The sequence below is a fragment of the Dreissena polymorpha genome, chromosome 16 (assembly GCF_020536995.1).
Source record: "Dreissena polymorpha isolate Duluth1 chromosome 16, UMN_Dpol_1.0, whole genome shotgun sequence".
Taxonomy (NCBI): Eukaryota; Metazoa; Mollusca; class Bivalvia; order Myida; family Dreissenidae; genus Dreissena; species Dreissena polymorpha.
This window is the reverse complement of record NC_068370.1, coordinates 50,966,126-50,981,052: the sequence shown is the minus strand read 5'-3', so window position 1 is coordinate 50,981,052 and position 14,927 is coordinate 50,966,126. Positions and strand designations below refer to the sequence as shown.

At 36.1% G+C, this 14,927-nt stretch overlaps 1 protein-coding gene and 1 long non-coding RNA gene across 2 annotated transcripts; both read right to left on the bottom strand.

Annotated features, from left to right (window-relative positions):
• Positions 1-1,077: 1,077 nt before the first annotated feature.
• On the bottom strand, positions 1,078-1,667 carry LOC127862468 (uncharacterized). The gene is made up of 2 exons (XR_008040638.1): positions 1,423-1,667; positions 1,078-1,277 (listed from the first exon to the last, which is right to left on the bottom strand). It is a non-coding gene; the product is annotated as an uncharacterized LOC127862468 (long non-coding RNA).
• Positions 1,668-2,475: 808 nt separating this feature from the next.
• LOC127862467 (protein LSM12-like) lies at positions 2,476-14,447 on the bottom strand. Its single transcript, XM_052401623.1, has 5 exons — positions 14,254-14,447; positions 9,924-10,063; positions 9,492-9,602; positions 6,264-6,392; positions 2,476-4,049 (listed from the first exon to the last, which is right to left on the bottom strand). Exons 1-5 carry the CDS (start codon positions 14,378-14,380, stop codon positions 3,963-3,965), a joined length of 594 nt encoding a protein of 197 aa, XP_052257583.1. The 5' UTR covers positions 14,381-14,447; the 3' UTR covers positions 2,476-3,962.
• Between the last annotated feature and the right edge of the window lie 480 nt (positions 14,448-14,927).

The window sequence follows — 14,927 nt, the reverse complement described above, 5'->3', positions numbered from 1 at the left end:
AAAACACCAAACAAATAAAAACACATGTCCAACCAGAAAATAGTTTACATTTATTTGTCATATTCATGTTCAACAGATAAAAGACTTGATGATAAGCATGTTGTCTTTCATCAAGTACATGTACATAATTTTGTGTAGACAGGGAACGTTGTTATGTGATTTGTATGATCAAATATTCAATAACATAGATGACCTGTTGCTTCAACAATCAAAGTCTACAACATGTTTCAATTTACTAAGCAGATTCCCAAGGTGGTAAATCACTTGTCCATACAACACACAGTTTGCCACAAAGCACTTTTAGTACAATCGACAATTTCTATGATTTACTAAAAAAGCAAGTAAATCGTCACATTGAAACTGATTTTCGAGATTAATATAAGTTATTCATAAAGATAAGTAAATTACCTATGTAACCAAGTTCATCCAAAGCTGACTTGAATTAGAATAAAGGAGAATGTACAAAATATTATGACCTTGACAACGAAAAATCCCATACAGACAATGGTGTATGAGATATAAAGGTCTTATTAAATACAATAAATAGAACAACTTTCACAAGGCAATCTAACTACACTTAAATGGACTTGAAAATAAAAATTTCCCTCCATTGATTTCAAATTTAAAACACTATCATTTTTAACGTGTTGTTTATTACAGTAATTAAAAGTATAGTTTAGGTTAAATCCCTAAGAAGCATTTAAATACCGACTCATGTTTCAACACAGTTGTTTTGTAGTTTGCCACCTGCACTGGATTGAATTTTCTTTACCAAAGACACTTCCTACAACAACAAACATTTTCACAGGCTTCAAGTAAAAGAGATGACATTTCTTGATGATGGACACCATCAGCCTCAGACAATCCCACCATTTGTCCTATTTTTAAACAGGTGTTAAAAATATTCAATGAGATTTCATTTCAAGCCAAAAGTAGCAAAAGCCACAATACGTAAATGCATATTTTCCCTAAACATGACATTATTACTGAAATGTCTTTATCACACAATTGTAATTAAAAGAACAAGGGCTTGTAAAACATGCATGCCCCCCATATGGGCTCCCCGTTGTAGTGACAGCCATTGTGTGAATATGTTTTTTGTCACTGTGACCTTGACCTTTGACCTATTGACCTGAAAATCAATGGGGGTCATCTGCCAGTTATGATCAATGTACCTATGAAGTTTCATGATCCTAGGCGTAAGCTTTCTTGAGTTATCATCCGGAAACAATTTTACTGTGTCAAGTCACTGTGACCTTGACCTTTGACCTAGTGACCTGAAAATCATTAGGGGTCATCTGCGAGTCATGATCAATCTACCTATCAAGTTTCATGATCCTAGGAATAAGCGTTCTTCAGTTATCATCCGGAAACCATTTTACTATTTCGGGTCACTGTGACCTTGACCTTCGACCTAGTGACCTGAAAATCAATAGGGGTCATCTGCGAGTCATGATCAATCTACCTATCAAGTTTCATGATCCTAGGCCTAAGTGTTCTTGAGTTATCATCCGGAAACCATTTTACTATATCCGGTCACTGTGACCTTTGACCTAGTGACCTGAAAATCAATAGGGGTCATCTGCGAGTCATGATCAATCTACCTATCAAGTTTTATGATTCTAGGCCTAAGCGTTCTTGAGTTATCATCCGAAACCATTTTACTATTTCAGTCACCGTGACCTTGACCTAATGACCTCAAAATCAATAGGGGTCATCTGCGAGTCATGATCAATGTACCTATGAGTTTCATGATCCTAGGCCCAAGCGTTCTTGAGTTATCATCCGGAAACCACCTGGTGGACGGACCCACAGACCGACATGTGCAAAGCAATATACCCCCTCTTCTTCGAAGGGGGGCATAATAATTAAAGCAGTTAAAATCATACGACCGTATTCAAGTCAACAAGCTTTTACAAAAAGAGGTCTTAAATAGTCCACTCACTTGAGTTCGAAATTGTAAGAAGACTTGAAATTGTGATCTAGCTTTTTACTCCTCAAGACCTAGTTTTGAACTTGGCCTAGATACTAGATAGTGTAAAGATAAACATTCTGACTGACCAAGTTTTATCAGGTTAACCCTTTGAATGCTGGGAAATTTGTCTTCTGCTAAATGTCGTCTGCTGAATTTATAAAATAAGCATTTCTTAAAAAAAAATTCAAAGAATACTATCAGAATAGCAAACAGTTTGGATCCTGATGAGACGCCACTTTCTGTGGCCTCTCATCTGGATCCAAACTGTTTTGCAAAGGCCTTCAAAATTCGGTTCCCGCACTGAAAGAGTTAAGTCATAAATGTGGCCTCTTGAGTGGTAACAAGTTTTTTCTAAGACTGGACCTGTTGACCTACTTTTTGTCACACATTATCCAGCATTCAAAGTTAACTGCAAGGTGTCAGAGCAGATTTTAAGCATGTACCCTGATTCAAACTCGCCCGTATGTAACGGCCCAGGTATTGTAATCGGCCCAGTATTGTAAAGATAAACATCCTGACCATGACTGGAGGATAAATATAGTCTTAAGAGTGTTATCAAGCTAAACGTTTATGATGCACAACACACGACAGCTGAAACCTGACGTAGCGACCACATTCGCTCACCATGAGCACATACTCCTCAGGTGAGCTGAATGTCTAAATATTAAACAAAAATGCCAGTCAGGTGTTTCTTTAGAATTGCTACCGTTGGGTTAAGTATTAACAAGGGACAAAATTGTCACAAAACCAGGTTTTCATTGTGAAAAAAAAATCTGATAAAGGGAGAAAACTCAAACTGAACTTTTGAAATGACCAAAAAAAATTTACCCCCTTTGTAATTTTTTGTTTTTTTTTTTATATCTATTTTTAGTCGTGGCGACCTTGACATTGGAGATATTGACGTGATTCTTTCGTGGGACACACCGTCCCATGATGGTGAACAAATGTGCCAAATGATTTTAAAATCTCACAATGAATGACATAGTTATGGCCAGGACAAGCTCATTTATGGCCATTTTTGACCTTTGAACTCAAAGTGTGACCTTGACCTTGGAGATATCGACGTAATTATTTCGCGCGACACACCGTCCAATGATGGTGAACAAATGTGCCAAATGATTTTAAAATCTGACGATGAACGACATAGTTATGGCTCGGACAAGCTCATTTATGGCCATTTTTGACCTTTGAACTCAAAGTGTGACCTTGACCTTGGAGATATCGACGTAATTATTTCGCGCGACACACCGTCCAATGATGGTGAACAAATGTGCCAAATGATTTTAAAATCTGACAATGAACGACATAGTTTGGCCCGGACAAGCTTATTCCGCCAGCCCGCCAGCCCGCCAGCCAGCCCGCCCTATCGCCAATCTAATAACCAGTTTTTTCCTTCGGAAAACCTGGTTAAAAATAGAATACAGACTGTGGCACTTTTTGGTACTAAATGATGTTTATTCGTTTAATAATATGTTAATAGTGTGCTACATTTAAAGCTTTTATGTAATAATAGGATTTGTCTTACTTGTTTGTTTTGGTGACCTGTGAATACATGTATTGCATTTTTACACTTCATAATTGTATTTTGACTTTAAAATTTTTATCAAAGAGTAAATGACATAAATTCATGTACTCGTACCTAATCTCATCTCTTCACACACATCATATGTACTTTTATCCATCTTTCCACTTCTTACTTGTTAACAGTGTTGTATCAGACAGTTTGTTCCAACAAAAATCTAACACATTAAATATAAAGTGAACATTAAATTCAGCTGGCTTTTTGGCTTTTGACAAGAGTGACACAAAGTAACAAGTAAGTTAACCAGCTACAAAACAACATCATTGGACAACGTAAGATATTCAAATGTCAGCAAACTGACTTGGAAGGAAATACCAGTATAAGATATAGCCATCATTTTACAAATGTTGAACATAAACAGTACGCTCTAAATCTGTGAAAATGCTGAGATGCCGTGTCTGATGATTACATGGTCGCCGCGGGAGACGGTGAGTGTGACTTTCGAGTTTCACCTGCTTTCTGTTGCCCATACTCCCGAATGAATTTCTGGACCTGTAAATAATTCGATACATCCATCACAAATAAAAACAAGAGAACCTCATAGCGGGTGCCAACGCTCGGCAGTGGGTGCAGTTTTAAATAAATAAAAGCTTGTCAGAAGAATCACAGTGACCTTTGACCTAGTGACCCAAAAATGGGTGTGGGGTGTAGAACTCATAAAGGTGCAGCTACAAGTTTCAATGTTAGAGCCAATGTTAAGGTTTTAGCACGATGCGGACGGCAGACGCCGGACAGCTGACAACGAGCTGGCTATGACAATACCTAGGGTTTCTCCGAAAACAGCCGAGCTAAAAAATTACCAAAATGATTTTTGATTAAGAACATATTCAAAGCTTTTATACCAGGAACTTCACACATTATATAGGTATTGATATACACAAAAAAAAAGTTCATTGTCGGACAATGACTCTAAATGACTTGGTACTAAAGACACACAAGAAAGCTTCATTTGCTTATCATTTTTCAACAGAACAAGATGTGTTTGTGAAACACAATGTCCCCCTATATGACGTTTGACCTTAAGGATGACCTTGACCTTGTGAAGGATGACCTTGACCTTTCACCACTCAAAATGTGCAGCTCCATGAGATACACATGCATGCCAAATATCAAGTTGCTATCTTCAATATTGCAAAAGTATTCATAAAATAAGCGATTTGGGCCGCATTTATTTGACCTCTGACCTTGAAGGATAACCTTGACCTTTCACCACTCAAATGTGAAGCTCCATGAGATGAACATGCATGCAAAATCTCAAGTTGCTATCTTCAATATTGCAAAAGTATTTATAAAATAAGCGATTTGGGCCACATATATTTGACCTCTGACCTTGAAGGATGACCTTGACCTTTCAACCACTCAAAATGTGCAGCTCCATGAGATACACATGCATGCCAAATATTAAGTTGCTATTTTTAATATTGCAAAAGTATTCATAAAATGAGCGATTTTGGCCACATATATTTGTCCTCTGACCTTGACCTTTCACCACTCAAATGTGCAGCTTCATGAGATACACATGCATGCCAAATATAAAGTTGCTATCTTCAATATAGCAAAAGTTTTGCAAAATGTTTAAGTTGGCGCAAACAAACCAACAGACAGGGCAAAAACAATATGTCCCCCACTACTATAGTGGGGGACATAAAAATGGGTACTATAAAATGTTGAAAGTAGGAGTAAAATCATAATGTTTATTATTTTTATAAACTTGCAGACACATATTGTCCTTGGTTGAAATAGTTGAATGTCTATACCCAACAACATGCAACCTGCATCATTACTTATCAACCCAAATCACATGAAAGCAAATGTGACAATGAATCTGCCTGCAAATTGTTATTACTTTAAAATATTGATGACACTGAAGATCTCACCCAAGGCCAAGGTTAACTAATTGTCGAAGACTTGACTTGACTGTCTACATAGTTTTTTTGAACCTTTGTGACCACAGCTGTAAACTCCGCCTACTCATTATTATGGTTAATATTCCGACCATCTTTCATAAAGATTGCATCATAATTGCCACAAGATTTTTTCTAAGATTTGGCCATGTGCCTTTGTTCTTGAATGCACATGAACCAGATTCAAACTCCGTCTAGATATTGTCAAGATAAAATTTCTAATCAAGTTTCATCAACATTGAGTCATAAAAGTGGGTCAGAGAGTGGCAAATGATTTTTATACGATTTGTACCCGCATACAAAAGGCTGACTAAGGCGTTTGTGATTGGTTGTTAGCAGAGTGCCATGAACTGCACTTAAACTGATTGAGGAAAACATTCAGACCAAGTTACATCATGACTGGATGAATATTAGGCCTCCAGAGAATTAACACTCTCCCACTCAGAAGCAAAGTGAAAATGGCTATGTGCAAACAGCATAAAACCAGAACAGCCTGCGAGTAACTTGCAGTCTGTTCAGGTTTATGCTGTTTGTTGCTTATCAGTATGTGAGGGTTGGAAAAGAGCCTTCTTAACTTGAATCTAGTATTTAATTAAATAAACATGTAACTTTCTAAGGGACCACAAATGCGTCAAATATGTATCTAATGGTAAAGGGTTAACAAATAATAGTTGACGACCGCTGACACAGTATGACTAAATGAGCACTTGATGCAAAGGTGAGCTAAAATATTAATTACACACAACTTTATTTATGGAATATGATTCTTTTTCAAGTTAAATGAAGAAAAAAAGTTGCATACAATCTTTTTCACATGGTCCAGAGCCTTGCTTCCTTCCTTTCCATGGCAACTCTCCAAGTTGTAAGGTGGTCGTATAGTTACTTCATCCATCACAACAATATAACTCCAACCCACCGACTGTCTGTGATTCTGTAATATTGGATATTTCAAAACCAGCAATAAACTTGTTGACTTCTACAGTGTAACAAGAGCACCGCCTTGCAGGTGCAGGCCGCTCGTCTATTTTCTTTTTAAAGGTGAAGGGACTCTCATTTTCAATCACAAAAGAGGGGGGGGGTGGAGTGAAGTGGGTGTATAGTGTGGGGGCGGGGACATTTATTACATTATCTTCCAAAGATGCGAAAAAAAAATGCAAAAAATAAAATAAAATCGGGTGTGGGTTGGGGGGGATTCTGGGTGCGATGGTTGGACGGTATTTCAAGCATAAAATAAAAAATATATAATAAATATTTGTGTTTTTAATAATAATTTGGGGGGTGGGGTGGGGTATAGTGTGAAAGTGTGGTGGTCATAAATGAGAGGATCTTAAAAAAAAAAAAAAAAAAAAAATTAGGGGGGAAATTCGGGGGGTGGGGGGGAGTGGGGGGGGGGGTTTCTCGGGGTGCGATGGTTGGACAGTATTTCAAACATAAAATAATAAAAATAAATATTTGTGTTTTTTAATCGTTTCAAAAAAAAAAATTGGGGGGGTGGGGTATAGTATAGTGTGAGGGTGTGGTGGTCATTTGTGAGATGATCTTAGAAAAAAAAATAGGGGGGGAGGGATTCGGGGGGGGGGGGGGAGAGAGGGGAGGACACGGGGGATGGTTTGGATGAGTCTATTGTGGGTATGTCAGTAAGACGTAGTTTTGTCAAGTATCAATCAAATCTAATCATAAATAAAGAAGTTATGGCAAATTTAAGGCAAAATTATAATATTTGACCTTGAGAGTCAAGGTCATTCAAAGGTCAAGGGTAAAATTCAACTTGCCAGGTACAGTAACCTCATGATAGCATGAAAGTATTTGAAGTTTAAAAGCAATAGCCTTGATACTTTAGAAGTAAAGTGGATCGAAACACAAAATTTAACCATGTATTCAAAGTACTAAGTCAAAAAGGGCCATAATTCCGTAACAATGACAACCAGAGTTATGCAACTTGTCCTTTTACTGTACCCTTATGATAGTTTGTGAATGTTCCAAGTATGAAAGCAATATCTATGAAAGTTTAGGGGTGAAGTGGACCAAACACAAACTTTCAATTTTCTAAGTATAAAGGGCCCATAATTCCGTCCAAATGCCAGTCAGAGTTACTTAACTTTGCCTGCACAGTCCCCTTATAATAGTTAATAAGTGTTGCAAGTATGAAAGCAATAGCTTTGATACTGTTAGGAATAAAGTGGACCTAAACACAAAACTTAATCAAATTTTCAATTTTCTAAGTATAAAAGGGCACATAATTCTGTCAAAAATGCCAGTCAGAGGTTACATTAATTTGCCTGCACAGTCCCCTTATGATAGTTAGTAAGTGTTGCAAGTATGAAAGCAATAGCTTTGATATTTAAGGAAATAAAATGGACCTAAACACAAAACTTAACCAAAATTTTCAAATTTCTAAGTATAAAAAGGGCACATAATTCTGTCAAAATTTCATGCTAGAGTTATCTAACTTTGCCTGCCCAGTCCCCTCATGATAGTAAGTAAGTGTACCAAGTTTGAATGCAATAGCATTGATACTTTTTGAGAAAAGTGGACCTAAACGCTAAACTTAACCGGACGCCGACGCAGACGCCAAGGTGATGACAATAGCTCTTTTTTTTTCTTCAAAAAATAGATGAGCTAAAAATGAGTAACTAGACGTCCATTACCAAAAACAAAATTGCCAAAAGGTCCCAAAGCGCCCATCAAAGTCCTTAAGTAACTTGACTGTGTAATTTTCACTAGGCTTCACTATTAAACTGCAACCCCTGGCAGTAATTATTTTTTAACACAGTCAAGACATCATAACGACACATTTTTTTAATATTCTTAATAGGTTTCATGATGAGTAGGTAACAAATGTGAAATCTAGAGTTATTTATGTTTTTACTATTTCCAGATAAGGAGAACTGCCCTGCCTCTGATGGCAGACATTTTTTAATGGACCTTAATCATAATTACTCAAGTTCAAACAAGGCTTCATAAAGATTGGGCAATAAATGTGAAAGCTAGATTGTTCACATGCGAATCTTTACTTTGACCTAATGACCTTCCTAGTTTTAACCCTTTGTGACACAGTTTCGAACACGATGGACATATCATTGCGACAAATGTTCTGACCAGGTTTCATCAAGATTGGGCAATAAATAATGCCTCCAAAGTTTTAACAAGCTATTTCTTGCTTTTTTCATATCCATAAGGATGGATGAACAATTAGAAATAATTCAGTTTAAGACCTTATACAGTAATGATAAAAAATCTTAATTTACAAACTTGTTCGATTTAAGAGGGATCAGCTGACCCAGTTTTATTCTCAGCAAAGATTTCATTGGTGAAAAATGTTCTGACCATAGTTTCATGAAGATTGGCCAATAAAGGTGGCTAATATAGTGTCAACATGTTTTCACTATAGCCATGTAAGGAAAACTGGGGGCCATTTTTTCAAGAAACCAGAAGAATTTTTGAACTCATTCGAGAAGTCATAAGAACAAGTGTTCTTACTAAGTTTCATTTAGATTGCACTAAAAATGTCACTTCTAGTGTTTTAACAAGGTTTCACTATAGCTATATACATGTATAAAGCAAAAATGCCCCCCCCCCCCAGGCTGCCATGTTTTTTGACCCAACATAACCATTTTCGAAAATCGGCCGAGCTATTATTAGAACACATGTTTTGAACAAGTTTCATAAAAATTGGACTATGAATGTTACTCCTATAGTTTTAACAAAGTTTTACTATAGCCATATAAGGAAAAATACCCAGCCCCCTGGCGGCCAGGTTTTTAACGCATGGCAGACAAATGGCCATCACAAAAGCTCACCTTCAGCATGTTGAGCTCAGTGAGCTAAAAAATACACTATTAAGGCAATTTTAAAGGAGTTACAGTGTGCAAAATTCGCACTAGCCGAAAGGTTTAGGCTAGTGGGAATGAAAAAATTTATATAGTCGGAAATTTAACTTTTTATGTATGCGTATAAGAATTTGGGGTATTACTTTAAAATCTGAATTTTACACACTGGAGTGAATACACATATTCTTTGGGAAACTTACGTTTAAACAATTGTATTGAACAACTGCTGGCCCTCTGGAGAGACTCCTACTCCAATGTAATTGACTTGCCGTTTTTTTCTCTTCAATATTTGAACGTAACCTGTTGCTGATCTTTAGAACAATTAAAGTAATAAAAATAGTATTTGTATTGGTGATGAGGTGAAAACAATGTTAATGCACGAGTAAGACAATAATAGCAGAGAATTTGCTCCAAATATACAAATTCACAATCAATATAGAATAAGTCAGAAAGACACTTCAATCAACATGACATGTTTATTATGAACAAAACAGAATCTTTCACATGAATAGAATAGTGACAAAATAACACTGAATAAATAAACCAATATGCCATGATATAAAATTATACATGTTTACTACATGTAGAACATGAGAAATAAAAATTAAAAAATTGTCATCACATGGTTTTACCTTGCCAAGATTCAAGGTTGATACGGGTGGTGGTGATGTGTCCTTGTCTGCCTCTTTGATGACCTGTACATCACTGACATAGGCCAGATTAAACAGCTTAACATCATGAACACTGTGCTTGCCACTGGCTGGGGTACATTCTTTTGGTTGTAGTTAAGTGTAAAAGGAAACGAAAAACAGAATTTCTGAATTAATGCAACAATTTAAGTAAAAATGGCGGGGCAGAGGCCAACGCGTATCCCCATGCCGCATTACCATGGTTGGTAATGGGTCCATGCATAGTTGAGATTGACCGTATTGTCATCGGTGTAGAAATGAAGAAATTATAGTAAAAGACAATTTTGGGTGGGTGTGGCCTATTATGGGCGGGGCGCCCCAGGGTTGGTAATGGGGCCTTACATAGTTGAGATTGACCGTATTGTCATAAGAGATATTCAGTATCAATTTGAAGTAAATTGGTGTAAAAATGAAGAAATTATAGTAAAATGCAATTTTGGGTGGGCGTGGCCTATGTGGGCCGGGCGCCCCAGGGTTGGTCATGGCGCCATGCATAGTTAAGATTGACCGTATTGTCATAAAAGAGGTTCAGTATCAATTTGAAGTGAATCGGTGTAGAAATGAAGAAATTATAGTAAGGCAATTTTGGGTGGGCGTGGCCTATGTGGGCAGGGCAACCCAGGGTTGGTAATGGGGCCATGCATAGTTGAGATTAACTGTATTTTCATAAGAGAGGTTCAGTATGAATTTGAAGTGAATCGGTGTAGAAATAAAAATATTATAGTAAAAGGCAATTTTGGGTGGGCGTGGCCTATGTGGGCGGGGCGCCCCAGGGTTGGTTATGAATGGGGCCATGCATAGCTGAGATTGACTGTATTGTCATAAGAGAGGTTTCAGTATCAATTTGAAGTGAATCGGAGTAAAAATGAAGAAATCATAGTAAATGGCAATTTTGGGTGGGCGTGGCCTATGTGGGCGGATGCCCTAGGGTTGGTTATGGGGCCATGCATAGCTGAGATTGACCGTATTGTCATAAGAGAAGTTCAGTATCAATTTGAAGTGAATTGGTGAAGAAATTAAGAAATTATAGTAAATGGCAATTTTGGGTGGGAGTGGACTATGTGGGCGGGATGCCCTAGGGTTGGTAATGGGGCCATGCATAGCTGAGATTGACCGTATTGTCATAAGAGGTTCAGTATCAATTTGAAGTGAATCGGTGTAGAAATGAAGAATTTATAGTAAAAGGCAATTTGGGTGGGCGTGGCCTATGTGGCCGGGGCGCCCCAGGGTTGGTTATGGGGCCATGCATAGTTGAGATTGACCTTTTTGTCATAAGAGAGGCTCAGAATCAATTTGAAGAAAATCGGTGCAGAAATGAAGTTAATGTAAAATAACATAAAAAAATGAGTGAAAATCTCTGAGCCCGCCCGGCCCCAACCCCCATATCTTTTGACCCAGGGGTCAGATAAACATTCCGTCACTGTCACTGTCGCACATATGCTCATAGCTACCATGTATGTAAGTTTCAAGGTTCTAGTGCTAATAGTGTAGGAGGAGCAGGTGGCCAAGATGGACTGACAGACGCACATCTATACAATATCCCCACTTTTTCTCCGAAAAAACGTGGGGATAAATATAAACGATTTACCTTCAAAGATTTATTTAATTCCTGTTAAATGCATATGAAATGTGTTTATTTACAGCGTGTTTTACCAAGCAAAGCTGATAGTTTCATATCCACTATGCGCCACAGGTGGTTAGCGTGTGGCTATGATATTAATTAGTGAAAACATCATTTTGAATGATAAATAATCATATTATAACGAAAAATTAACTTTTCTGAAAAAAAATATTTCACTATCAAATATATATATAACAAGGTATGCAACTCAAAATCAGCCCAAAACAGGGTGCATCGCTTTGAACAGCCATATCTTCATCAATTTTGCACGATCTCGGTCTTATTCAACGCAGAAATGAATTTCCTTTCTGGAAATGTATATGTCTTGCAATATTTTTACAAATGCTGGGTCAACTTTTAAGAAATAACACGATACACAACACGCATGACCCAGTTGACAGTGATCATGCTGTCTTTAAGACTGAAATCTTCACGGAGTAAAGGGCAACTTCCCTACAAAGTTCATGTAGTTCGATACCATAATTCAATAAAACGTATGAAAAAACATTATTACCGTTCTTGTCGTTACATTCTGCATCAAGACTAACTGTCCAGCGCCGTTTGAAACCTTTGTTTACATACATTTCAACTAACTGACATTTTAAACATACGAGTGATTTCATTGGTCCAATGCGGAGGTGTGTCTTTACAACTGGAGATTTCATTCATAAAGAATACATGATCACTGTCAACTGGGTCATGCGTGTTGTGTATCGTGTTATTTCTTAAAAGTTGACCCAGCATTTGTAAAAATATTGCAAGACATATACATTTCCAGAAAGGAAATTCATTTCTGCGTTGAATAAGACCGAGATCGTGAAAATCGCTGCACAATTGATGAAGATATGGCTGTTCAAAGCGATGCACCCCGTTATGGGGTGATTTTGAGTTGCATACCTTGTTATATATATATTTGATAGTGAAATATTTTTTTTCAGAAAAGTTAATTTTTCGTTATAATATGATTATTTATCATTCAAATGATGTTTTCACTAATTAATATCATAGCCACACGCTAACCACCTGTGCTATGCGCATGGGTACCTTGTATCATGACAGACATACTCAGTGATTTTTTTTGCTTTAATTTGTTACAGCCTGTGCCTTTTGAATTGGGAAAATTAGCGCGATTAACTGTGAAATTGGGAAAAATAGCGCGATAAACCATGAAATTGGGAAAAATTAAGCATAATAAATAAGATTATAAGTAACAGAAGTGATATTGTTTTTTAAGTGCATGTTCAGGGAGTTTTCTAGAAAAGGAGTCTGGTCAAATTGGGATTTTTTTTAATCAATAAAAGTGGCAAGTTTGGGAATTATTTATGGACAAAAATGACTAAATTCAAGTTATATATTTTGTAAGATGTTTAAAAAAATAAAGTTGAGACCTAGATTTATGAAGTCCTAATTAAGTTATATGAGACTTCTTTTTAAAGAAAAAAAAAAAAAATTTTTTTTTTTTTTTTTTTTTGGAAGTTGGGCTTTTTTGGGGAAATTTTGGTCAGATTTTTGGGAAAAAACGTGTTGGGAAAAAGCCGAAAATCGGCTGTAAATTTGAGCAAAAAAAATCACTGATACTGAAAAGGGAGAGTACTCGATTGCAATAGGCATAATGCCAACAAAACATATTTTATTCAACCTTAAACAGCACTTTAACTTTTTTTTTATTTCTTTTTTATAATTAAACAAGTTTCTGAATTATCTGGCATTCTTCTTTTGAGCAAAATGGGCATAAAAAAGGGCTCAAGTATTGCATAACCACAAATGTTGGCTTCAATAATTTTTGTTTAAATAAATTGCAGCATATATTTTACATTTGAAAGATATTATAAAATAAGCAACCAATCCAGACAGGGTTTTTCCACTGAATATGAGAATATCACCTTCCACGAAATGAAAGCACAGCTTTTATGCTTGATACAATTTTTTCTGCAAAATATGAGCAAGTGAAAGTATTTTTATTTTTTTATAAATCAAACTAATGTGTTTACACTGGGCCAGTTGTCTGCTTCACTTTGCACTTATGGAAATTTAATGGAGGACCAATAAAATGTGTCTGTGGAATATGTATAAATTTGGATTATTTTAGTGAAAGTAAGATTTTGAAAAGCGATCATGAATGGTACTAGTTTTTCCTCATTTTGGTTGTGTTTGTATTAATTTTCAAAACCAATAATGTTAGTGAAACTAAATTAATACTCCTAATGCATACGTGTTATCAACAGAGCTAAATGTTCTTAATGTTAACAAAATAATCGATACCAGCAGATGCTCGGTGTGACAGAATCTTACAATATTCATTTTGTAAACGCGCAAGATATATTCCGAGAAGTAAAATACACTACAGTCTGGCCAACTTGTGTCAAGTCTTACCTAGTCTTAAGATGGCTTTAACATTTTGAAGCTTATGCCAGTTATGGGACAATTTAATAAATACAAATGGCTTGCAAAATTTAGGCAGTCAGCATAATTCAAATACATAACAGTCTGCCATTGTTGTTACTCATTGTGAAATAAAAAAATGTCAATTAATATAAGATGTTACATAAATTGAGGCATGATCTTGTCAATGTTATTGCAGTTCGACAATCATTTTCAATGAATAACACAATTAACGTCACTACACGTGAATGTTTTAACAATCAAGGATACTGATGGCGAGCATTTTGGTCTGGAGATCGAAAGCCAGGACTTCCCCCTGAACTTTTTGCTGATAACATGTTGTGCAAGTTATTATACTGCCGATAGTAAAGTATTCATGTTCGGCCATAATCTTCATTTTTTCACAACACAGACATTGGCAAATGTGGGTAAAACACAAAACAAATCCGAATGCGTAAGCCGGAAGTTGAGATAAATATGTCGTGCGTTTTTATTGGTTCGAAATTAATCTTTAGGTTACATACAACTTACTATATTATTAACCATTGTCTACCTTTTTTTAAACAAGTGATGTCTTATATAACCATTGTGTGTGCTTAAGCAAAGAATAACTACAAACATGCATGAATCTGGGAAAAAAACATAAACAAATTGTTCATTAAATAAAAAAATGAACTTTCATTCTTATTACCTTTAATTGAACATGGATTTTTTTTTTTTAAACTGGATACGTTCCATTGAACATTACTTTATAAAATATATAATAAACCACGGAGCGTATATCTAGTAGAGTACGTATGTCACTTCAAACAAAATCTTACATGGTTTTAATCACAAGAGGCTACAATACCAAGAGCACAATATTTTTGATGACACATAACTTCTTTCCTGCTCTTTTTTTATCACTAAAAACAAAAGTAATTTTTCTGAATATATAGCAAATT